Source organism: Calypte anna, chromosome 1 (assembly GCF_003957555.1).
Source record: "Calypte anna isolate BGI_N300 chromosome 1, bCalAnn1_v1.p, whole genome shotgun sequence".
Taxonomy (NCBI): Eukaryota; Metazoa; Chordata; class Aves; order Apodiformes; family Trochilidae; genus Calypte; species Calypte anna.
In genome coordinates, this window is record NC_044244.1 from 53,434,787 (window position 1) to 53,458,882 (window position 24,096).

The 24,096-nt window shown below is 49.4% G+C and overlaps 2 protein-coding genes across 2 annotated transcripts; both read right to left on the minus strand.

Annotated features, from left to right (window-relative positions):
• Positions 1-584: 584 nt before the first annotated feature.
• MCM5 (minichromosome maintenance complex component 5) lies at positions 585-11,129 on the minus strand. Its single transcript, XM_030451797.1, has 17 exons — positions 11,057-11,129; positions 10,649-10,823; positions 9,024-9,150; positions 8,776-8,904; positions 8,141-8,313; positions 6,674-6,829; positions 6,412-6,578; positions 5,657-5,828; positions 5,363-5,474; positions 4,471-4,614; positions 4,089-4,154; positions 2,971-3,147; positions 2,752-2,864; positions 2,436-2,564; positions 2,040-2,182; positions 1,337-1,464; positions 585-901 (listed from the first exon to the last, which is right to left on the minus strand). The coding sequence occupies exons 2-17, from the start codon at positions 10,813-10,815 to the stop codon at positions 800-802; spliced, it is 2,205 nt and encodes a 734-aa protein (XP_030307657.1). The 5' UTR covers positions 10,816-10,823; positions 11,057-11,129; the 3' UTR covers positions 585-799.
• A 3,619-nt stretch (positions 11,130-14,748) lies between these two features.
• On the minus strand, positions 14,749-21,117 carry HMOX1 (heme oxygenase 1). Its single transcript, XM_030450038.1, has 5 exons — positions 20,954-21,117; positions 20,508-20,628; positions 17,612-18,103; positions 17,002-17,110; positions 14,749-15,492 (listed from the first exon to the last, which is right to left on the minus strand). Exons 1-5 carry the CDS (start codon positions 20,983-20,985, stop codon positions 15,365-15,367), a joined length of 882 nt encoding a protein of 293 aa, XP_030305898.1. The 5' UTR covers positions 20,986-21,117; the 3' UTR covers positions 14,749-15,364.
• Between the last annotated feature and the right edge of the window lie 2,979 nt (positions 21,118-24,096).

Sequence of the window (24,096 nt, forward strand, 5' to 3'; positions counted from 1 at the left end):
GCTGGGCAGTGGGTAACACAGGGCAAGCATCAGTGCTACATTTCCAACCATAATCCTGTATCACCTCCAACGGGGCAAGGGGATGTATCATAGAATGTTTGGGGTTGGAAGGGATCTCAAAGACCACCTAGTTCCAACCCCTCTGCTGTGGACAGGGACACCTCCCACTAGACCAAGTTGCTCTAAGCCCTACCCAATCTGGCTGTGAACAATTCTAAGGATAGGGCAGCCAGAATCTCCCTGGTGGTCAACCTGTTCCAGTATCTCACTACACTCACAGTGAAGAATTTCTTCCCAATATTCAACCTAAACCTACCCTCTTCCATTTTGAAACAGTTACCCCTTGTCCAATTACTACATGCCCTTGTAAAAAGTCCTTCCCCAGCTTTCCTGTAGGTACCCTTCAGGTACTGGGAGGCCCCTATAAGGTCTCTCTGGAGCCTTCTCCAGACTGAACAACCCCAACTCTGTCTTCACAGGAGAGGTGCTCCAGCCCTCTGATCACCTCCATGGCCCCCTATCCCTCCAGGCAGCCTAGACTACCAATATAATTTTTTATTTTAATACCAACCAAAAGCTTTAGGAGTTTAAAGAAACACTGATGTGACACAGTGACAATGTACCCAAGGGCAACCCTGACCACCCCCAACCCTGGTCTCAAGATAGAGTTTCTGGGGGGTTGTTTGGCTCCCCAAGGAAAAGCTTCTTCCAGGAGCAGGCACCAACCCCACAGAGCTCTCTGTCCCCACAGGCTGGTGTAAGGCAGTAGCAGTTTCCTCCTGGGGGTAGGACAGGGAGGTCACTTGATGCGGTAGAGGACCTTGCGTTGCATGCGGTGCTGGATCTCCCCCCGCCGCATCATCAGCTGCAGCACTTTGTAAATGGCATGTTCTGGGTATTTCTGGAAAAGGCAAGAGCAAGGGGAGATGAGCCAGCAGGAAAAAGCTCACTGGAGCCCAGCAGGAACCAACAACCAGCACTAAAAGCCTGGGCGTGCCTCTCTGGATGGAGGCAGCTCAGTAGGCACTCATTCTCCTTTCCTGTTTTGCTGTTTCGGGTCTGACTGAAGCCACTTTCACAAGTCAAACAGTCCTGGTTTCAAGGACAGAACCCCAAACTATCCTAACAGCCCTACATCTCAGTGCTTGTCCCGCTCCCCTTAAATTCTACAATCACATTGCACACCACTCCCTACAAACAACTTCAAAAGCAAACACAGCCAAAAGGTTCTCCAGCCACCTCCTGGGGAGTGGATTTCACTCCCCAACCAGCAGCCTGGGGTGCCTGGTTTCACAGCCCACCATCTTCCCCAACTGCAAGGTCCCAGTGCTCCCACCTGCCGCATGAAGTCCTGGACAATGCTGTGCTCTGACACCTGAGAGCCGATGGCGAAGCGGCGCTTCAGCTGCTTCTCAATGCGGGACAGCATCTCTTGGTCCTCCTGTGTCGTGAAGCCTTCTGCCCCTGGAATGAGAGGCTGCTCTGAGCTCTTTGTTCTGCTCCAGGTGTCACACTCAAAGCCAGACTGCCCATTTCCAGTGTCTCCCACCATGCCTGCACATCTCTTGAGACTTTGAGGAATGCGTGCACAAATCCATCATCAAAGGCTGTGGACCTTCAAAGGCACTGCTGAATGTGGATCTGACTAATGAAGCTTCCTTGAAACCCTTCATACTACACTGTCTCCCAAGGAAATATTGTCTCCACCCCCACATGGAAAGAGATTGCAAGACAAACAGGTTAGGGAAACACCTCCAGCGCTGGACTCTGCCCCTAGCAGAGTGACCAGCACAGGTGAAGATCCCTGGTGTCATTCGTTGTCGCCTTCCCTGTAAGACACAGTGATAAGGCCATGATGGCCCTTGCTGTTACAGGTGTCACTTTGTTCAAAAAACAAGTCCAGCACCTGCCCAGAGGCTGCCTGGTAGCACCCTCTGCCCCTGTAAGATGGGTCCCAAGAGGGATGCTAGGCTCTCCTTGCCCTGAGCACCCGAGCCCAGCATGTCACCCCTGCCCCCAGCACAGTGTGCCCCCCTCACCTGACAGGCTGCCTGACATGGCCGCATCAAGCGTGGACACCTGGAAGAGCCTCAAGGCTTCCTCAACATCAGCCTCGGTGGCAAAGGGCTGAAGCTTCATCTTTGCCAGGGACTCAGCAATGCGTACGATGGCCTCTAGCTGCCTATGGTCAAAGGAAACATTTCTGTGCTTTTTTCTGCAGCTCAGAGGTCTTCTCATCCAACCCTTGACACCCCCACCTACCCCACTCCAAGCACCTTCTGGCTCACGGCATCTCCAGTGTCACCCTGTTCAAAGAGGGCTATCCCAACACACCACTAATCCCCTTCCTTGGGGGGAACCCTAAGGTGACACCCAAGAGAGGCAAATCAAGCTTTGAGGGTTTTGGTGGGGGCAAAGAGGGTACAGCTGCTCACCGGACAGTGATGGGGATGCTGGAGCGGCGGTCGCTCTCCTGCTCGTGCTGGCGAGTGCCGCTCCGCATCAAGATGTAGCGGTTCTTCAGCTTCTCTGCTGCTGCTGCGGACAGCCGAGGGCCACATTTCCTGAAAGAAGGAACAGGAGCTGGAAGCAGTGCTGCTAAAAAGGGTCCCCTGAGCAGGGGTGGGTATCCCAGGGCATCCCTCGCTTCCTTGGGCCAGGCTGTGGCACCACTGCAAGGTGCTTGCGCTTCGCTTTTTTCAAGGCAGGAGGTAAAAAGGGCCCTTCCACGAAGTCCTGCTTCCCACTCACGTTCGACAGAAGGAGATGAGCTTCTTCAGCTTGTTCAGCTCTATCTCTCCCTCCACGGCCTGGGTCTGCGTCAAAGCACTGACGTGTAAGGACATCACGTGCTTGGCCAGAGTCTAGGAGAGCAGAGGGCAGTCAGGCATCTGGAAACCCCATTTCCTCCCTCCTCCCCAAAAATGGGGTACCTCTAACTCCCAGCTGCACCCATGAGCCTCAACCCACCATGTCTCGCTGCTCGTTGTGCTCATCCTTGACAATGAAGATCATGTCAAATCGGGACAGGATGGTGGGCATAAAATCAATGTTCTCCTCACCCTTGGTCTCATCCCAGCGCCCAAAGACAGAGTTGGCAGCTGCCAGCACTGAGCAGCGGGAGTTGAGCGTGGTTGTGATTCCTGCCTGTGGTGGGAAGGAGAAACAGAGCAAGTCAAGGCCACATCCACGTCACAGCAGGAGCTAGAAGGCTATTAACTCCCAGTGAAAGGTCCAAAGCAGTTCACATTCAAATAAAACCCCTTAAGTAGCACCACTTAAGAGCAGTTGCTCTGTAATCATTTTACACTGGAGAGGGGCCAGCACAGAAGCTACATGGGGCTGGACCCACATGTCCTTCTGGAGGTGGACTGGATTCACCTGAGACTTGAGCACACACTTGAGTTACTCCATTTAAAAATTCCTGTCAAAGGCAAGGACACACAAGACCCTATCACCAGACTTTCTACCTGAGAAAGAAACTGGGTGGCTGTGTCTGAGTGCCCCTGGGCAACCTTGGGGGTGAAGTGTGGGTTTGTAGATAGTAGGGCAAGAGAACCAGCACAGAAAAATGATGGTGGGTGTTCTGTTACCAGGGATTGAATAACTAAGGGGTGAACCAGAGCTACCAGGATAGAGCAGAAAGAAATTGTATAAAAAAAGCTTGAGAAGTGGAAACAAAGAGAAACTCTGATTTGAGAGAAGACCTGGCACCAGTACACCAGGCCATTTTTGTAGATCTTCTGAAGGTGTGGAGAGCAATGAAAAGGAAGAAAAAGAAGTGGTATCAGGCCATGATATGGGGATATCAGCAGAACTACTAAATTTAGAGGAAAAGAGATAGGCAGAGCAGAAGGAGCTCTTTTCAGTCCTGTTGAAGCTTAAGCTGCCAAAGAGAAGACAATCCAGAACCTACAGGCAAGGTTGACCCATCTCAGATCAGAAAAACTGGTAACCATCAAACCCACTGCCTGAACAAGCCACTTTAAATGGGTAGTTCTGGCAAAAGATGTGTGATCGCTGGCTTTTGGGGAAACGCAGCAGCAAGCCAGGCTCATGTGTTGGGGCAACATGCACCCACAGCTCACCTTAGCAATGGAGATGGTCTGCTGCTCCATGGCCTCATGGATGGCCACACGGTCATCCTCCCTCATCTTCTCATCCAAGGTGGGAGAAATGAAATGGAATGAAAGAAAAAAAAAAAAGTCACCATCAGTGACCTCTACTGGACCTCAGCTATACACCCACTGATGCTGAACCCCAAGGTAAAGCTCTGTGACAACCTCTGCTTAAGAGTGCTGGATGTAACAAGAATTTCCCTGCATCCCCATCCCTCGACCTTCCCCAGAAGAAAGTGAGGCAGTCTCAGGAGAGTTGCCCTTTCTCCTGCAGCTCTGGGCTCTCCCAGGAGCAGTCAGCAGCCCCCACTGCTCTCTTCCCTTATTCCCACACAGACAGCCCCATGGGTACCTTGTCAAACTCATCGATGCACACCACTCCACCATCTGCCAGCACCATAGCTCCTCCTTCCATGAAGAAACTCCTGGAGGAAGGGTCACGGATGACAGAGGCTGTCAAGCCAGCAGCACTGCTGCCTTTTCCTGAGGTGTACACCTAGAGGCATGCATGACAAGGAAGGGGACAGCATGTCAGCCACCACGGGACCCAGGACCCCACCACTCCAGCTGGAGGACAAAGCACCTCCCACACTACAAAATCCAGAGCTGCCAGAAGAAATGCAAAGCCCTCCAGGAAAACCACTCAGCACGTGCTAAAAGCAGACCTGCTGGGTACAGAGGAGGATTATTGCATAGTCTCAGGCCTTGGACTAAGCACCTATGATACACCAGAGGGCTCGCAGACACACCAATACAGGTAGTAAGTACAGAACAGGGCATAATTTATTGTTTGGTGGGCTGCTGCATTAGGTTTGTTTTCCTCCCAGGGGGGAAGAAGGCAGTCAGAGGCTGAGTTTGATAGAGACCACGAAAAAAACCACATCTGCAAATATAATTTCATGCCTGGATTCAGCCTGGAGGTCCACGCCTGGGAGGCAGTCAACTTTGTCCTGACCAGCCAGTCTCTACTCTGATCAAGTCTCAACAATTAACATCACCACCCACATCTTTGGACATCTTCAAATAGCCCAGCTCCTAACTTAATGAAAGGTGTTACCTGCTTCCCCTTCCTCATCCTGCAGCCCATCTCCTCCAGGCTAGCACTGCCAGAGATGGCAGCTAACAGCTCTGACAGCTGGTATAGCTGTGGATGCCAGGCTGTGACCACAGACTGGTCTTCCACGCTACGTGAGGAACCGGAGGAAGAAATGCTGCACCACAAGTGGGCACCTCACACCACCTACCCCGATGGGCGAACACTTCTCGACGAACTTCAGCAGCTGCGATTTGGCCGTGCCAGGGTCACCCAGCATCAGTAAGTTGATGTCTCCTCTGCGAGTCAGTCCATCTGGAAGCCTGGAGCAACAGAGTGGGGAGAAAGAGAGGGAGGAGTGATGGGGAGCCTTCGTTTTGACACCCAGGTGTTGCTGACAAATGGCAGGTGGTTGGTGGCACCACTAGAAGACTTCATGAGGGCTCTGTGCTGCCAGTGACACCCCTGCCATTGCCCTCTCTCCACCTGGATGGCTTTTCCCTACCTCTTGCGAGAGCCTCCAAAGAGGAGGCAGGCAATGGCCTTCTTGATGTCGGTGCTGCCATAGATGGAGGGCGCAATGCTCTTGGCAATGGTCTCATAGATGTTGGGCATGGCAGTGAGGCGACGAAGCTCCTCCTCTTCTTGTGGGGTCACTGAGCCAGCAAAGCTGTGTCCTACACAGAGGAGAATGAAGCAAGACCAATCAGAGATTTTTAAAAGTAAATGACACTACTGCCTCCACCCTCCCTCACTACCACCAGGCTCCTTTCTTGAAGATAACACCAAGTGTCACCAGGTGGGAAGGTGGAAAAGGCAGGTGGTTGCTATCCTAGCAAGGCTGGTAGGAAAAATATAAAGATCTTGGGTAGAACAGCTCTGGAGGAACCAGAGGGAGAATTACAGTCAGGACCATTATTTAAAAACATTGCTCAATTTTAACTATTGACTTCAGCCCAGATCCTCAGGGATAGGTTAGCAGATTCCTACTAAGATAGCAGATTCCCACAAAGATCAATAAGATAACAATACTTAAATACCCTGGAGGACTGGGGCTGAAGCTTCCTCATTTAATATCACTGAAAAAAAAGTCACACAAGATACCCAGATAGAATACATAGCTGCTATATAAGCAGCAGAGAAGGACCCAGTTTGTGATTTCATACAGTCCTTGCTGAAAGACCACTTTGTTCAGGGAGAGGCTCCTCCAAACACCAGAGTATCAATGCAGACCAGACAGGCACCAAAAGCAGTCCTCACCTGAGCCCTCCATGTCCACCTGGATGCCCACCACACGGATGTAAGCACTTCGGATGCCCACGCCCACATTGTCACGGCTTTTGTTTTTGCTCTGGGCAGACTTCTTGATGGAGTAGATGCCCATGATAGTGACTCTGTTCCCAGGGACAACTTTGTCACACAAGTACCTAAGAGGAGGAAGGGGAAAGAAAGAGATGGTAGCGGAGGAAAGGATGGCACCTGCTTTCCCTGCAGGGTGTTGGGGAAGAGACCATGCTGGTACCTGTCACAGTACAGCTGCAAGTGCCGGGGCATCTCCCCGTGTGGCACAGCATCTGGGGACTCCTGTAGCTTCAGGACCTGGAAGTCCACACACTTGCACTTATCTGGCATGATGAAATACGGGTCCAGCGGGCACTTTGGGCGGCCAGCTTGTTCTCTGTGCAGAGAAATCAGTCACAGATGGCTGATGGCACTCAGGAGCCACCCCTACAGAGAGCACAGCAGTGACAAAGCTCGGAGCAGCCACCCTTCCAAATGGTTCCCCCCAACAGGTGAGAAGGGCAGAAACACAGCACCAAACCAAAGGTCCACCAAGGCCTCTGTGTCTTGCCCTCAACAGCTGCCAAAAGCAGGGAGGAGAACTAGCCAAAGACAGGGTGATCCTTGCCTGAATACTTGCTCTGCCTTACCCTCTCCTCCTTGCTAGCTAAAAGCAGGGAGGAAGGTAATTCAATAATTACACCAAAGGCAGCAGCACAGTCTCAGCAACATGGCAAGGCATTTTTCTCTATAACCTCACACACAAAGAAAATGTTGAGTGGCTCCCGGTGAGAAAGCAATTAGCAATGTGACAAGGCTGCCATCAACCTCCCAGTCTCTGGAGACTGATCTGCCTTGCTAGAGCATGAGCTCTCAGTGACAGGGAGCACCTCCTCATTCTGATGCCGTCTCAGCGTGCAGCAGTATCAGTGCCTGACTCCATGCAGGCAGGGACAGGCATTTCAGGGAGGGCAACTGGAGAGTGCAGACACCCTCATCCAAAGACCCAGAGCCAGACACTGTAAGGACCACACACAAAAACAATCCCTATCCCAAAGACCTCTCAAGATGCATTAGGGCTAAGGAGCAGAAAATAAACATGCAGGCACGAGCTCAAAGACACCACCCATCACGGTCTATCAGCACAAGAGCTGCCACAGTGGCAGCCTAAAGGCTTACATTTTGCACAGGCATCAAGAGGATGTAAAGCAGGATTTGAAGGTTAGTAGCAAAGCATCCCTACAGAAGGCAATGGAAAACGGCCTCTTGGGAAAGGGGACCACAAAAGCAAGAAGTTTGTTTGAAAAAGATCAGAATTTAATAGGAAGTTAGGACAGCAGCTTAAAGCAGCATTATGGGGTAGCTTAGGGTAGGAATAAACCACCAGGAACAGGTAAAACACCCTATAGATGAAAAGAAATCCCTGGAGATGATGTCTCAACACTGCTTGCAGCACTGATCATGCAGCCATGGTCATGACCAACGTGACCACAGATGGATGGAGCTAAAACCTGCCGGCTCTGTGTGCACGTAGGCACAGGGGCAAGGGGAAGAGAAGAGGCAAAGAGCAGGGCAGATGTTCTGCCTCATGCAACTGGTAACTGACTCTCTGCAGTGCACATAGGATGAAAGGGGGGGAAAGGACACAGCCTTTTTTCCACCCCAGCACCCCCAAGCTTACTGCACACATCCCCACATCAGTCCTTACGTGTTGCATTTCCTGGGGAGAGCATAACCCTCCAGGCCTGGGCGCACCGCGATGTTGCTGATGGTGTTACGGCAGCTGCGGCACTGGATGGCTATTTTGGTGGCTTTGGCTCTCACAGGGGTTGCTGCAATTACAATTCCAGGGATCTTCACAAGGTGGGACATCTGGTCAGACTGAAAAGGAAAGGGCGAAGGGAAGGTGAGAAAGCTGCCACTGGAGGATGGATTGGAAATATAAAAAGATGTAAAAGAAATACAGATCTTTCTTAGCTACACTTCCCCCATCCATGGGACTAAAGTACCAGAACAAAAAATCCCAGTGCTTCTTGACAATGTCATTCCCTTGCTCTAAGGGCAGTAGAGGAAGATTGCATGAGTCAAGTCATGATGATTTCAAAACAGGACAAAACACTCCATACAGAACATCACTAATAGCAGTAACATCCCCACATCCGTAATCAGTAAGAACAGGTTTTTGTAGCCAGATTTAAGTTGCAGAGTATCTCTGCTTGTAAAGTGGCGCAAATATCACGCCCTGAACTTTGTGATCCAAGTAACAAAAGCTTCCCTGTAAGCACAGCCATGAACAAGCAAGCCCTCCACTCCCTGCTCAGTGTGGCAGCAACTTCACCTCACCTTCAGGCTGCGGATGTTGGCTGCGTTGGCATCAGATCTCAGCATGACCTGAATGTCTTGAAGAGCTTCCTCTCCTGAAGGACGAGGACGAGTCACTTCATCTGCAACTTCTTTTGCTGCTTCTTCCAACTAGAAAGGGAATAACTAGTTTATTATGGGTAGATGACAGCATATCACCAGGGTTGCTCTTGTGTCAATGCACTGTAGCAATGTCAGTGCACCAGGTAGCCAACCTCCTCCATCCTTACCAGCTGCAGGTGCTCTGCTGGTTGCTTGTACAGATAATCAGCGAGATCTTCGTCAAAGCTGGCCAAGTCTTCCATCTCCACCTCTACCCAGTACTGACTAAGGTTATAGTGCCGTTTCAGCTCATCCCTGAAAGGCAGTCAAGCAGCAAAGGTTTGCAGACAGACCAGAAAGCAGCAGTCACCCATAGCAATCTTCTGACAAGCATGGAGCAGAAAAAGCAGGGAGTCTTTGGTTTGGAAAGCAAATGGGAAAACCACAAGAGAAGCCTAAGAGGACACGGGCAAATCTTTCACCCAGAACTACTTCGAAATGTGATACTAGACCAGGGACAGCAGTATTGCAGTACCTGAAGGGAGCCTACAAGAAAGATGGGGAGGGGTTCTTCCATGGGCATGTGGCAAAAATACAAGACTAATGGCTTTAAACTGGAAGAGGACAGATTCAGACTGAACATTAGAAAGAAATTCTTCACTATGAGAGTGGTGGGACACTGGAACAGGTTGTCCAGGGAGGCTGTGGATGTCCCTTCCTCTTGGAAGTGTTCCAAGTCCAGAATGGATGGGCTTGGAGCAACCTGTTCTAGTAAGAAGTGTCTCTGCCCATGGCAGAGGGATTGGAAGTAGATGTTTCAGGTCCCCTATAACACAAACCATCCATTTTTTCTATGATGATATAACACCAATGCTTGCTGTGATGATTTAAAGTAAAAAACTGTTTACTAGGAATACATTAACAGTCAATTAGAAAACATCTACATCTGTTATACCTAGAACACAATTTGAAAAGTGAAGCAGTAGCATAGCAAGCATTGTTCTCCTTAAAAAAAAAACAAAAAGAAAAAAAACCAAGCAATCCCAAAACCAAACTACAACACAAAACAAAAAAACAGGCTGCATGAAATTCAGAGGTGAACAGTAAGATTGCATGATACATCTGTATGTCCTCCCAGAGTTGTTTCTCCAGACTCTAGAGGAAAAGACACAGCCCAGGCACCCTGACAGCCCCAGAAGGCACACAGGGACAGTGCTGAACTGATTTTAATAGACACAGCCAAAACTCCAGACCACAAAGCACTAGAACATGAAGACAGAACTACCACCTCAAAACTAGGGGCAAAGCTGGCAGCGCAGATCTAGGTTGGATATTAGAAAGTTTCTTTACAGAGAAGGTGATCAGACATTGGAATGGGCTGCCCAGGGAAATGGTGGATTCTCTGTCCCTGGAGATATTTAAAAAGAGACTGGATGTGGCACTCAGTGCCATGGTCTGGTAACCGCAGCGGTAGTGGGTCAAGGGTTGGACTTGATGATCTCAGAGGTCCCTTCCAACCCAGCCAATTCTATGATTCTATAATTCTGTTGCTACCTCTGCCACTAGCAGCTACCCAAAATATTTGGGAGAACACCAGACCTCATTTTTCCTATAAGGTTAAATAAAAGCGTAACATTAACATAAATAGAAGAGTAACATTACCTCTACAAAGAGCTCTTTACGGTCTATACCAGAGATGAGCTGATGGGGTGCTACTGCATATAGCCAGGGTGTGCACAGGAGTAGGGAGATGGATGTGCAGATGGGGTGTGCGAAGAGGTAAGGCACAGAAGAGGGGTCACAGCAGCCGTACCTGTATTTGAAGGTAAAGCCCGTCCGGTCCGTGCCCACTCGGTACTGTCGCAGGAACTCTTTGAACCGCTTCTGCAGCTGCGACTTCCGAACCTGACCATCGTCCACAGACGCGTCCCCCCCAAAACTGTCGCTGTAGTAAACACCGGGGTCGTCGAAGCCGGACATAGTGACAGCTGCTCTCCTGCGACGGAGAGGCGAGAGAACGGAGTCAGCCCCAGTCTCCCCCCCCCCCCCCCCCACTGACACCCCATGGCCGCACTGCACCCCCCGACCCCAAGCTCTCCCCTCCACCGCAAAAACCCCGCGCGGCCTCACGCGTCACTGCTCCCCGTTATCTCCAATTCCCATTCCCCCCCCCGTTATCCCCAGTTCATTCCCATTCCCACCCTCCCGTCCCACTCCGCACCCCGCGGGAATCCGACAACTTTACCGCGGCAAATCGGGCGCGCGGAAACCCCACCGCTGGAAGGGGCGGGGCGGGGCCGCCGCTCACTCCGATTGGCTCAGCCTCCACCCAAGCCCCGCCCCAAGAGGAAGCGCGCGACGTCGACTCTGCCTCCGATTGGACGAGACGGGGCGCTCCGCCCCTCCCTGCCTGCCCCGGTGCAGTTTGGCGCGAAATCTGGGGGCGATGGGCGGTGAAATGGCGGCGGGAGAGACCATTGTGGCCGTCAGCGGAGGGGGGGTGGGCGGGTTGCGTGGGTGAAAGCATTGCGTGTGGCGTCGAGGGGAGTGTGGTGGTTGCCCTCAGGTGGGCAGCCTGAGGAAGCGCTGGTGCCACAGGCCTGGGGGGTGTCGGGGGCATTAATTACGGAAATAAAATAAATTATTGTTGTGTTTTTCCTCTGGGGCAGCTGGAGCCTGTCGGTGCAGGGCTGTTTGGTTTTTTTTTTTGGGGTGGGGGTGGCAGAGCTCGAGTGGGTCTACCCCGTGGCAGAAAGGGTCTGGAGCTGGAGCTGGAACTGGACCTGGCCAGTGGAGAAACCCACTGGATGTGGTGGGAAGTACCATGGGAAAATGGTGTGCAGTGGTCTAAATCTTGAAAGGATCTACTCGACACAAGATAGTTTTAAATAATTGATAGTTTATTGCTCGACTGCTTAAGAGTAATTAATTTAAGGCTAACCAGTAAGATAAGGGAGCAACCTGACATTAGAAACAGGAGCTTTGGATTAAATTGGGCAAGCAGCCCAAGGAGCCACATAGAACTCTTTAGGTCAGAGTCCCTTGAGTGAATTTTGCGAATTACAATAAGCAAACCACACCTCCAGAAGTTAAGATCCCCGCCTCTGCCTGTAGAACCTCCCACTGAGGTTGCACAGTAAAATTAGAAGACACTGTACCTTTAAATGAGGGCGAGGATGCCTTGCACCAATTAACTTTAAGCTAAGGGATTGTAAACACCACTAATATTATGTGTATATATATATATATATAGTACACCATACATATTTTGTAAATACATTAATTTACAATGAGTAAATGTATGACTTTTCCAACCTAGTGTGTGCCAGCTTTGTGGGAGTAGCCCCCAGCACCCCTTTTTGCATGGAACTACTAATAAATTTCTCATATCCCCACTCTGTGTGTTATTGGCTTGCACACTGCATGAGCAAACCCCATTTTGGGACAAGGGTTGGGTGGTCTCACAGTGGCTGTGGGGCTGACAGCCTGCAAAGGGGATGCTGCTCCCTCAGGATGTATGTTCTCCAGGATGTTTTTCTCCTGTTTTTCTCCTTGGATTGACAGGAAGCTGAACATGAGCCAGCAGTGTGCCCAGGTGGCCAAGAAGGCCAATGGCATCCTGGTCTGTATCAGGAACAGCGTGGCCAGCAGGTCCAGGGAAGTGATTCTGCCCCTGTACTCAGCCCTGGTGAGGCCACAGCTTGAGTTCTGTGTCCAGTTCTGGGCCCCTCAGTTCAGGAAGGAGATTGAGGTGTTGGAGCAGCTCCAGAGAAGAACAAGGAGGCTGTGAAGGGATCCAGCACAAGTCCGATGAGGAAGGGCTGAGGGAGCTGGGGGTGTTCAGTCTGGAGAAGAGGAGGCTCAGGGGAGACCTCATCACTCTCTACAACTCCCTGAAAGGAGAGGGTAGCCAGGGAGGAGTCGATCTCTTCTCCAAGGCAGCTCCAAGTAAGATAAGTCATGGAATTAAGTTCTGCCAGGGCAGGTTTAGGTTGGATATTAGGAAGAAATTCTTTACAGAGGGTGATCAGACATTGGAATGGGCTGCCCCGGGAAGTAGTGGATTCTCCATCCCTGGAGATATTTAAAAAGAGACTGGATGTGGCACTCAGTGCCATGGTCTGGTAACCAATGCAGTAGTGGATCAAGGTTTGGACTTGATGATCTCAGAGGTCACTTCCAACCCAGCCGATTCTATGATTCTGTGATTCTGTAGTGAACTTGCTGAGGGTGGGGGAAAGGCTGGTGGGTCATCGTGTAAGCATTCTGGCTCTTCAGAACTGTGGTGGTGTGCATCCTAAACGCAAGCGAAGCTGGGGAGTGCAGTGCATTGCAAAGGAGGTTTTAAAAGCAGCAGTTGTGAAGTAAAGACCATTGCATGGCAGAGAAGCCATGTGTAAAGATTATAGATCTAGTCCAAAGCAAAGCTTTAGACTTCCCCTCTGAATACTTCTTCAGGCTCAATCTGGAGTCCTTCGGTGTATGACAGTACAATGGCCCTGAGATACTCCAAGCACCATACCTCTTCTGCTCTGAGCAGAGAGGGGATGACTCCATTCTGAACCCAGATTTCCTCACTTTGACGTCACAGTTGTGATTTCTTTGGGCAGTGTAGAGGGGCTGAGTGTGGTAAAGTGCTCATGGTTATTTACTTGCATGTTTGGGATGGTTTAGTTATTCAGTATGGTTGGGTAAACATAGTGATTTAGTTGGGGTAGGTTAGAGGGACTGAAAAGGCAGACCTTAAATATCAAGTTTGAATGAATAAGTTCTTGTATTGGATTAGCTATTGAAACAGAGAAGGACTATTAGGCCTCATATTCCTGATTTTCAGGCATCTGACTGTCTTTTTCAAGGACTATTTTTGCTACCAGGGTTTAGCAAATGTGTCCAAATAGAGAGGAATTAAAGGGGATTTTTGAAGGGGTATGAGGCAGATAAGAGCCTGAGAATAATGACAGCCCCTCCTGCTTATTCCCCACAGGACCTGCCTTTGATTCTTGTTCAGAGCTCTTTGAGCAGGTTCAGCGCTGGTCGTTAAAATAGATCAGTGGGAAAGTGTGTCTTTGAGATTAATGTCACAGCCAGAACAAACAGCATCAAGGAGGCAGGTTGATCACAGAGGCTTTCTGGTGGAAAAAGAGGAGAGGACTCCGACAATAATGGCCTTGCCGGTCCTTGCTGTGCCTTGAACTGGAGCTTCTCCTGCAGTGACTCCTGTGCTAGAAGACCCTCCAAAGCAGACAGGGCCCATGGTCCTAACAGTGGCAGATCTGCCTCAGTAAAAAGGCTGGAGAGCAAGCTGTGTGCATGGGATGCTCCAGCAGTGCTGTGTGTTTGGAATGTCTTTGGCCATGCCACGTATGTGCTGGGTCTGGGCAGTAAGTTGGGTTGGTTGGTGAGGACATGCAGTTGCCTTTATCTGCCTTTCAGGATGAAAACCTAGTGTGCATTTCATTTCTGGGTGGTGAAAACATAGTCTGATTTTCTGATTCCCACTGAAGTTCTCCCCAAGGCAGGCAGGTAACAGAGTCCTTGGTTGGTAGCAGTCAGGGAGAGAGCTGCCCTGGTTTTGACCAGATAAGGGTCTCACCACCTTTTGCTTTTAATAGTACAGCAGCCAGCTCTTACATATGGCTTCTGCCCCTTAAAAATACTTCATACACACACAGAATTTGGCCCCATTTCTAGAAGCAGAGACGTGGGTAGGAGCTGAAGGAGCCTGCCCCAGCTTGTAAGAGGTTATTGTTAGCACTGAGTGGGAGCAAAAATCTGGCTATGATGATAGCTCTCACTTTTGTCTATGGCTATGTCGCTGGAAATGGTACCTCCAAGAGACATGAAACTGGGGGGAAAAAAGACACCTCCTTTCTCTGCAGGTAAGGTTTGAATAATAGGAAACGCCAGGCCTGATGACTTTACATTGAAGTTTATTATGTGTATAAATTATAAAATCAGACAAGAGAATGACACTGTATCTTCAACAACAGTCTTCTGCTTTTTAAAAAACAAAAATGATTGGAAAAAGAATTAACAAAGGCCCACTAGTGTCATATAAAACAGTCTGTAACCCAGGGTCCCAGGGTCCAGTCTGTGGACCCTGTGGCTCCACAGAAAAAGTGATCACAGTATTATCTACAAGTAAAAAAACAGAGCAAACAAGAGCTCTGGAAAGCTTTGTATTTCTCAGGAGAGACAGATTTCAAAGCTGCATTTCTGATCCTGTAAGATTTTTGCAGGCACTCTGTAAAGCAACAACAATTCCTGGCCATTGTTTTTAGCCTTTGCTACCCTTAGTTTTTGGTGATAAAGTTAGTCTCGGAGAAGAGCTCACACCAAGCACGAGAGAGACTTTACCTGAACCCCCTTACAGCACTCTCTGATTTCTGGGCAGAAAAGTCTCCTAATATTAGTGGCAGAGACAAGATCACAGTACCCAGTCAGAGGTAATTTCTCTCACAAGGACTGGGGTAGGTGGATTAGTTCAGAGTGAGGGAAGGCACAAGGAGAGTGTAAAGGTCCTGGTTTTTCACATGGCAAACAAGCCCACGGCAACTGTTGTGGCTAGGAAGCTGAGTGCCAGGATCCACCGCACCAGGGGAGTCATGGCTGAGTGTTTCCTGTTTGACTTCTCACTCTCTTTCCCAGGCATTGGACCTACATCAAATAAGGAGGGAAAAAAAAAAAAAAAAAAAAAAAAAAAGGTTAGGTGAGAAGAGGTTGAAGCAAGAAGCTGCCAGTATGCCACACTTGCTCTCCCCAGTGCCGGACCAGACCCAGTTGGAGTTCTTAAGGGGAGAAGGCAGAAGCCTAGAGCCCAGTTGGACCAGGAGCAGGAGAAACAGCAGTAGCAGGTTCTGCTCTCCTGGATAAGTGAAGAAGAGAAGCGGCAGCCTTGACCTGGGAAACACAAAGGCTCACATACCCTCTGCCTGTATGTGAGCACCAACCTCTTCCCTTCTCTCCTTACAGGCTCATAAATGCATCACCCAGCTCCATTAACCCCCTGACGTGTGCAGAAGACAGCCAACTACTTCAGCAAGAATTTTAAAAGGCATTTTGTCTCCTACATCTCATTAATTTAGTTGGTTAGGCATCTAGGGGCCTTAAACAGTAGTCCTCAGCAATCCAGACAAATCATTTTCTCAGTAGAACTCTAGGATGGGATTCCTCATCCATAACCAAAGTTTTCTGAAAATCCTACTTTTATGCGTATATTGTGAAAGGAGATGCAAACCTTCCCATAGAACTTTTACTGCCCTTCCCAAAGGAGTAGCTTTAAGCTTCATTGTCTAGAGATACGCAAGACAAAGGTTCTGCTTTCCATTCTTTGTCATGGGAAAACTGTGGTTCAATCCAGTATGCATCGAAGAATCTGCCTTTTCGTTTTGGAATGAGTCAGTCATAAGGGCTTTTTTATTTGAATCACACATTATCAGGGAAACCACCCTCCTCTGTAAACATCTGAGCCTGCTCCTCACTCAGTCACAATCCCCTGAAAAGGGATTGCTTTGCTTGCAGCCACTGCTCTGGTTGTGCCCAGCTCAGGATTGGTATTTGCCAGTGGATGGAGAGATTTTGCAGTTTTGCAAAGCTGATGGGCAACCTTCTACTTCCCCACTTCCCAACTTGTCACATTTCACCATCCAGAACAAAGTTCACTGTAAACCCAGCACACTTTCAGGAGTGTTTTCAGTAAATACTTATGGAAATCAGGAAAATGACCAGAGGAAAACAGGCCATTCGATAAGACTGTGTCCTTCTAACAGAAGAACATCTGTCAGAATCATAGCACCACCCTGATCTGCTGGGCCCAAAATTGCTGCCTTTGCTTTGGTGAACTCAAGGTCAGTTTCCCCTGTGGTTGAAAACTCATGTGGTGAATGGACCTTGTTACAAGCTAAAACCTTTTTCTTTGTAAATCTCCCTCATTGACACTATTTCTGGAGAGCCCATACATGTCATTCTTCTTGTTTCATGTCTAGAAGAAGCTTTGCACCCACTAGTGCCTCTCCCTGCACTACCTACTTACTCATGGCTGGAGAAGAGACAGGGCAAGTGCCTCATGCTTGTTTCTCAGTGGCTTTTGCAAACAAGAACAGAGGAAGAAAGGAGAACAAAACCACAAGGGGCAATGTTAAACACCTGCCCTTAGAAGTGTCTTACCGTGCTCATATGATTTGTTAAGGTTCCTTGAACGAAGCTCTGCCTTTGGCTTCACAGGGTGACCATTCTCCTGGCCCTTAGACACCAGCTCCTGAAGTGCTTCAAATACCTGAGGAAAGAAAACACTGCCTCATTATGTGGCCTCCTCTTCTTTCTTCACTGGACCGCTGGGCCCTGCCCTAGACACTTTAGAAACTTAAGGAAGACACACTCCCAGTCTCCTGGCACTTTTTGCACAGCACATAATCTACCTGTGGGGTCAAAAGTTTGTCTTTCAAATTCCTTGCTCACTTTACAGGTTCTCCCTGAAGCTTCCATCTCAGGAGAAGGCTAATTGCCCATCTTCCGGTGGGAAGGAAAGCAAGGTACTTGTGCATTTAGTCAGCATCCACAGAGGACCTGTGAAGCTGTACTACAGATGTACTGGAGAGAACAGCTTTTTATAGGCTCCCAGGTTGGACAAGTGCATCCATTCAACTCTGACTAGCTCACCCTAATCCACAACTTCCCAGAACTCCACAGCAGAAATACTGGCTTTGCCTTCCCCCTGTAGCTATAACCTTGTTTCAGAGAGGGTGTGGGCAGGCAGGGCTGGCTGGTTGTTACTCACCTGTATATTTAGCAGGAATGCTTTCTTGGCCTCCTCCAAAACCCTTTTCTTAGTGGCAAGATCCATCTCGAGGGCGTTCATGCGGGAGCGATAGAGTTGCTTGAACTTGGTGGCGTTGGACACTCCATCAAAGGTGAAGAAAGCCAGCCCTTCTCCAGTGCTGGGCAGCTGGAGGGCCTTTTGGGCAATTTTCTTCAGCACCTGCCCCCCAGACAGGTCTCCCAAATACCGAGTATAGGCATGGGCCACCAGGAGCTCTGGATGGTTCTTGCCTACGTAATGGAGCCTCTCAACGTATTTCTGAGTAGCCTCGGGACATGGGATCACTTCCCTCCAGTTGCTGCCATAGAAGTACTTCAAGTCTGCCTCCAAGGCAGCTTTCCGGTGCAGCTCCGCCGGAAAATACACAGGGGCATAAACTGGGTTGTCTTTGTTACGTTCAATCTCTTCCTCCAGAGCTGAGTAGATGAAGTACAAAGATGCCGTAACCAGCTGAAAGAGAAGGGAGAGGATGAGCTACCAGTGCATCTGTCCATCTTCTTCCAGTCTGGGGGGGCAAATTCGACTAGTGAAAAAGTTACTCATGGGCACACCCAGTAGGAGTCACACACATCTGTGCTGTTGCAGGTTTTCCATGTGGAAAACAGAGTTGCAAGGTGCCCTGAGACACCATTTAGCCCTTTCCCGTCTGCTTGAGGCAGCATCAGGTAAGACCTAAGCCCTTTCCAGCAGATACTGATCTCACCTGTCCTTAAAAGCTGCTGCCTTCACCCCCAAGTTAAAGGTCTTGCAGCTGGAGCCCTATTAATGGAAACTGGAGCCCCATTAAATCATCCCTGATCTATTCTTCTTCCCTCTGTCAACAGAAAGGGTATTCCCAAAGGTATGTTTTTCTGGTGCATTGTTCAAATCTGAATGCTTCCAGATGTGGCTCCCCCTTTATGGGGCCTTGGGAGACGATGACACACCCCATTCATTTTTCAACATATTCACCCTGTTGGCATCCCTCCATCCTTGGAACAAAGGCACCACCACTCTCCTCAGTCACACTTGCAAGTGGGGTTGCCTCCCTGGTTGCCCTGAGCTGACAAGATAAAAGGGGGCTGGAAGTACAGCCTGCCCCTGAAAGATGCCTTTGTGAAGGAGTGCTGTGAGGCTGTGTGCGCTCCTTTCTGTTTTGAAACCATTGTTATTGTTGTTTCTCCCAGCTTACGCGATAACTTCCTTCTCTCTGCCAGCTTTTCCACGTGGCATAAGACAATCTAGCTGTGTTCTCTCCTTCCTCAGGCTTTCTGTTTTCAGAGGCTGTATACATATATTACACCTACACCACCCCTTCTGTACCCTGCAATCCCTTATCAGCAGCCAAGGGTAAAACATGGAAGTATTGCAATCCTGGTGAGTCAGGTTTGGAGGTGGGGGGAAAGGAATTAAGCTGCTGGCAGGAGAGAAAGCAGTTTACATAGCAAACAGTTCTGCAGTTAAAGAGTTGCTGTTTCAACTTTTCCCCACTGTGTCAGCAAAGAGGACTTTGATAAGCACAGGGGCAGTGGTTTGGTTGGGGAAGCAACTAGTCAGATTCTGGGGATTCATGTGTCAGGGCAGATATCAAGTTTTGCCAAAAGAGTAAATATAAACAGAGGTTATTAAACAGTAACCCGTTATCCAGCTTATTGGAAAAGAAATAAAATACAGGAACATTGCCTAACAAATAAAGACAGTGTAACTTGACTGGTTGTTCTCAGAGACAGAGAGTGGTTTAATGGGAAACGTGGCTTTTTAAAACTATGGTTACTTTTTAAAACCCACGTCACATCTCACTCTCCCTGACAGCATGTAAATACCTTCTAAGAAACTGAGTTGTTTTCTTTAATGTCCAACTTTTTACCTTATTGCCAGCCTGTCTCAAAGTTCACTGCCTAACCCAGGCTGCAGTTCTAACAGCAGGAAGTCAGCACCCGAGATTAAATTTATGCTTGGCTAAGTATCCTGAATGCATTCTGTCAGAAATAAGTAGTCTTTTTCCTGTACTTGTCGATTTATTGGCCAAAGAACAACTCAACAACAAAGTAATTAACCCACACTTTGGAATGCTCCTTGTTATTTGCAAGCCCATGCGTCACATCCTATAGCCTCCCAGGAATTTCTGGCCCAGGTGCATGCTTTGTTTTTGCTCATCACTTTGTTATGTGGCATAGATCCCAGGAATCGTGTATCAAGCCAGGCTAGGTGCAAACTAATATCTGCAAATGATTGTCTTTTATCCTAAGAAAAGCAACAGGCTCCTACCTGTTGAAGGCAGACAGGGCTTGCTCAAACTCAGTTTGCCTTTGAGTTCTTATTGTTCATGATCTCAGCTCTGGTATAACCCGAGTGACAATGGAAACATTGTGAAGTTCAGTGCCAGAGACAATCCCACATCTTCACTTTTTTTCACAATCTCATCTCTATTTCTAGCTGTAACTGCTTAGAGCACTGTAAATTTAGTATTCTCCTTTTTTTTTTTTTTTTTGGATACCCATATCTCCATTAACTATCATTGCCAATAACTAACATGCAGGCATTTATGAAGGAAGAGGAAACAATTGCATTAATCCCATCAGACATTTTGTCTTTTTATCCTGTTTTGGCTTGGCTGCCCATCTCGATATGCACAGGCCTGCCCTATCTCCTGCAAAAGGAGCCCATAAGATCTCAGGGAGCTGGAGTTTGATGAAGAACATGTTTTGCACAGGAGATTCTGATACCAGATTACCAGACAGCTGATGCTGATACCAGCCAGCAAAACACCTCCCTCCTCGGCACCAGCCCCTGCCTCCCTCAGTTAGTCCCCTGGTAGCCCGTCTGATTTTCTGGCAAGGAAATCCCATCCCCGAGCAATTCTGATAGGAATTACCTTAAACTCGTTGAGCGACACTTGCCCCTTCTGGAAGTTCTTCATGAACGGCGTGTTCTCTGCCTGCTCATGCACCTCCTTGGTGGCTTCCTTCAACAGTTCTGACAGGTCCTTGGACATGCTGGGGAAGAGCAGCAAAACAGATGTCAGTGCTGCCGCTCTCCTCTGGCAAAATAGATCTTAGTTCACTAGGGAAAAAAAAACAGGGAGCCTGGGATGGCAGGAAAAGAAGCAGAGAGTTCCCGAGAGCTATGTGCGGAATGAGGGAACCAGCATCCCAAACGCGGTTCCGAGCAAGGAAGACTGGCAGGCTCGATCCAGAGGTGATAGCAGGAGCGTGCAGAGCACAAACAGGACCAGCATGCTTAAAAGCAAGGGGAGAAACACAGTACCCTTCTGGCAAGGAATTCCCCCCTCTCTCCCATCCCGTCCCGTCCCACTCTCACCTTTCGGAGCTGTGTGTCCGGGAAGTTTCCATGTTGTTTTGTTTCTTTTTTTCCCCACTTGGTTTCACTCCTCAGCTTCCCTGCTGGTTTTTTTTGTTGTTGTTTCGTTCTGGCTCGTGCTTTCCTCCTTCCCTCCTGCTCCCAGGACAGTGAAGTGTCTGAGCTGGGCAGCCCGGATCCCGCATCCCAGCTTTATACACACCCACGCCACGTGAGCAGCCGGAGCGCTGACCTCAGTGCGAGCACAAACTTCTTGCAACACAAACTTGCACTTCCCTTCCACGCCGGGCTGGCTATCACCCCCTCCTCGCCTGCAGCCCCAAGGGGCCGGAGGAAGTCACCTGATTTGCCTTGACAGCTAAGCAGAAACGAGAGGCTGCCCAGCAGCTTCTCCTGCCAGGCTTCCTGGCTCTGTAACCCTTTCGGTGCTGGGGGCAGCAGGGTTGGACAAGGAGAGGTGGATTTACAGGGCTGGTGCCTGGGGCAGGGTGGGCAGCCTTCTTTCCTTACATCCCGTTCTGTGTCCCAGCTGCACCCTGCTTGGGGGGCTCAAGGCAACATCCATCCTCATCTGCCCGAGCACTGCTAAGGTATAAATGCCTTGTTTCCCGTGAGTTGCACATCTTCAGAGAGTCTCTTGCATCAGGGACCCTGGGGTGTGTGCCCTGCTGTGGCACATTCGTGCACCAGCTGTGGTCTGCAAGTGCCTGAGTTGTCCTTGCACAGTGCTGGGCACTGGAAAATAAACCCTGTTTCTGTGTGCCTGTGCTGATGCACAGAGAAATCCTTTCCGTGCTCCCTGGTGCATGGAAGAAATACTGTCTGATTTGTGTGGCAAGTGGCCTCTGTTGCTGTCACAGCTGTGTGCAGGGAAATCGAGGAGAGCAGCACTCCAACCCTCCCAACACCCCCCCCCCCCCCCCAGATGCCCAGAAGGCTGGGAAAGCTGGTGGGCTGAAAAGATGTGATAGGCACAAGGCTTGAGGGAAAATAAGTCAGCAGAGACTTTCAAAGGCACATTTGGGTGAAGAGGAGTGGACAAGGTGCTCCTTCCAGTAGCTGCTTGCTTTGCTTTTTTTAGTCTGATGGAGTGGTCGGAGGCAGCCAGCAGATGAAGCAGGGCCCTTCTTTTCCAACTATGGCTGTGCTGGAAGCAGGAGTAGTCAGGATGGAGCATGCATTGGTCAGCTCTACTTTGGAAAAACACACATCTTATGCTCAACCCACAGAGCAGGGCACTCACAGCCACCATTCCCTTGCCACTGCGGGTGAGAAAGCCCAGGGCTGACACCCTGTGCAGGATGGTAGGGAGGCAGAGCCTGTGGAGGAGGAGGAGGAGAAAGGACTGTAGCATCTTCTATCTGCCTTTTCCCACCAGTAGGTCCACTCTGGGGTTTTGCTGGCCAGTGCTGTGATCCGAGAAGCAAGCGTATGTCTCCCCATCACTGCATCTACACTTGGGCACAGCAGGGTTTGGTGCTATAGGTTAGAAGGATGTCCTGGAGCAAATATGCTCCCATACTTTTTTTTTTTTTTTTTTTTTTTTTTTTTTTTTTTTTTTTTGACTTAGGCAGACATCTGGCATGGGGTGCAGTTCTCAGGAAAGATTACTCAGCGTTTCCAAGCTGACTCAGCCAGACTTTTCCTGTCTTTCTTTGTCTCTTAAAGCAACAGTGCACACTAGCAAAAGCTGTCCCATTTCTGCTCTTAGCCCCGTGCCATTGCAGACAACTTGCTGCTGGATTTCTTTGTTTTCCGGAAGGTAAAAGTGATTTAGTTCTTGGAGGCACTCAAAAGGATGTATCCAAAGTGTCCTTCTCCTTCCTTCCATCCAGGGTTGAGGCAGATGTGGATGTGAGACTTTAGGCAAGACAGAGAAAGTGTCTAGTCACATCACTGCCATTCTGGGTGGGATACTTCTTCCCAGGAAGAAGTCCTGGCTCAGAACCACAATGTCCCAGGACATGGAGCCAATGCACTGCCTTCTGGATCTCTTAGCTTCATCTTCACCTGGACAGGTCACAAAAAAAAGGTCCTTATTGCAACTCCCCCCCTTGTGAGGTGTAGGCAATCAAGCCACATCTCATAACCAATTTATGCCAATTGGTCTCTAGCTGATCAGAATTACTTGAGCAGCTGTGAGGCTGGGCCCCAATCTCCGGAAAGGCCGAAATGCCCCTCAGCAAGATAGAAGGAGAACTGAAAGTGGTGTGTCAGCATCTTTGCAGTCACTGGCCTGGGGTGTTTCTGGCCCCATCCAGTGCTCTGCAGAGAAGACTTGTGTATCTGCTGTGCTGCTCTAAGTGGTGCGGGGAGGTTAATGACAGCAGGTATGCTGGCAGAGATCTGTAAGGGACTGTGTCTTCCTAGAAGACAACTTGGGACATTGACACTCGAGTGATGCAGGGAGAAGGAGGTACCTGCTCTTAGCACATGGAACAAACTGACCCAGGAGCAACTCACTCTGGGTACAGTGGGCAACAGGAAAGCAGAGGCCAGCCCACATCTACACCACTTAGAAATTTCATTTGGATTTCATTGACTTGTCAGACTTTTGGTCTCCACTGTGCCTGCCAGAAAGCCTGTCATCTACCCTTTAACAAGCTATGTTTGCTTCTGAGGTTGATCACAGAATCACAGAATCATCCGGGTTGTAAAGCACCTCTGAGATCATCAAGTCCAACCCTTGATCCACTACTGCATTGGTTATCAGACCATGGCACTGAGTGCCACATCAGTCTCTTAAAAACCTCCAGGGATGAAGAATCTACCACCTCCCTGGGCAGCCCATTCCAGTGCCTGATCACCCTCTTTGTAAAGAGTATTTTCCTAATATCCAAGCTAAACCTCCCCTGGCAGAGCTTAAGTCCATGCTCTCTTGTCTTACTGGGAGCTGCCTGGGAGAAGAGATCGACCCCCCCTTGGCTACCCCCTCCTTTCAGGGAGTTGTAGAGAGTGATGAGGTCTCCCCTCAGCCTCCTCTTCTCCAGACTGAACACCCCCAGCTCCCTCAGCCCTTCCTCACAGCATTTGTGCTGGATCCCTTCACAGCCGCCTTGTTCTTCTCTGGAGCTGCTCCAACACCTCAATCTCCTTCCTGAACTGAGGGGCCCAGAACTGGACACATGATGTGGACTGATGTG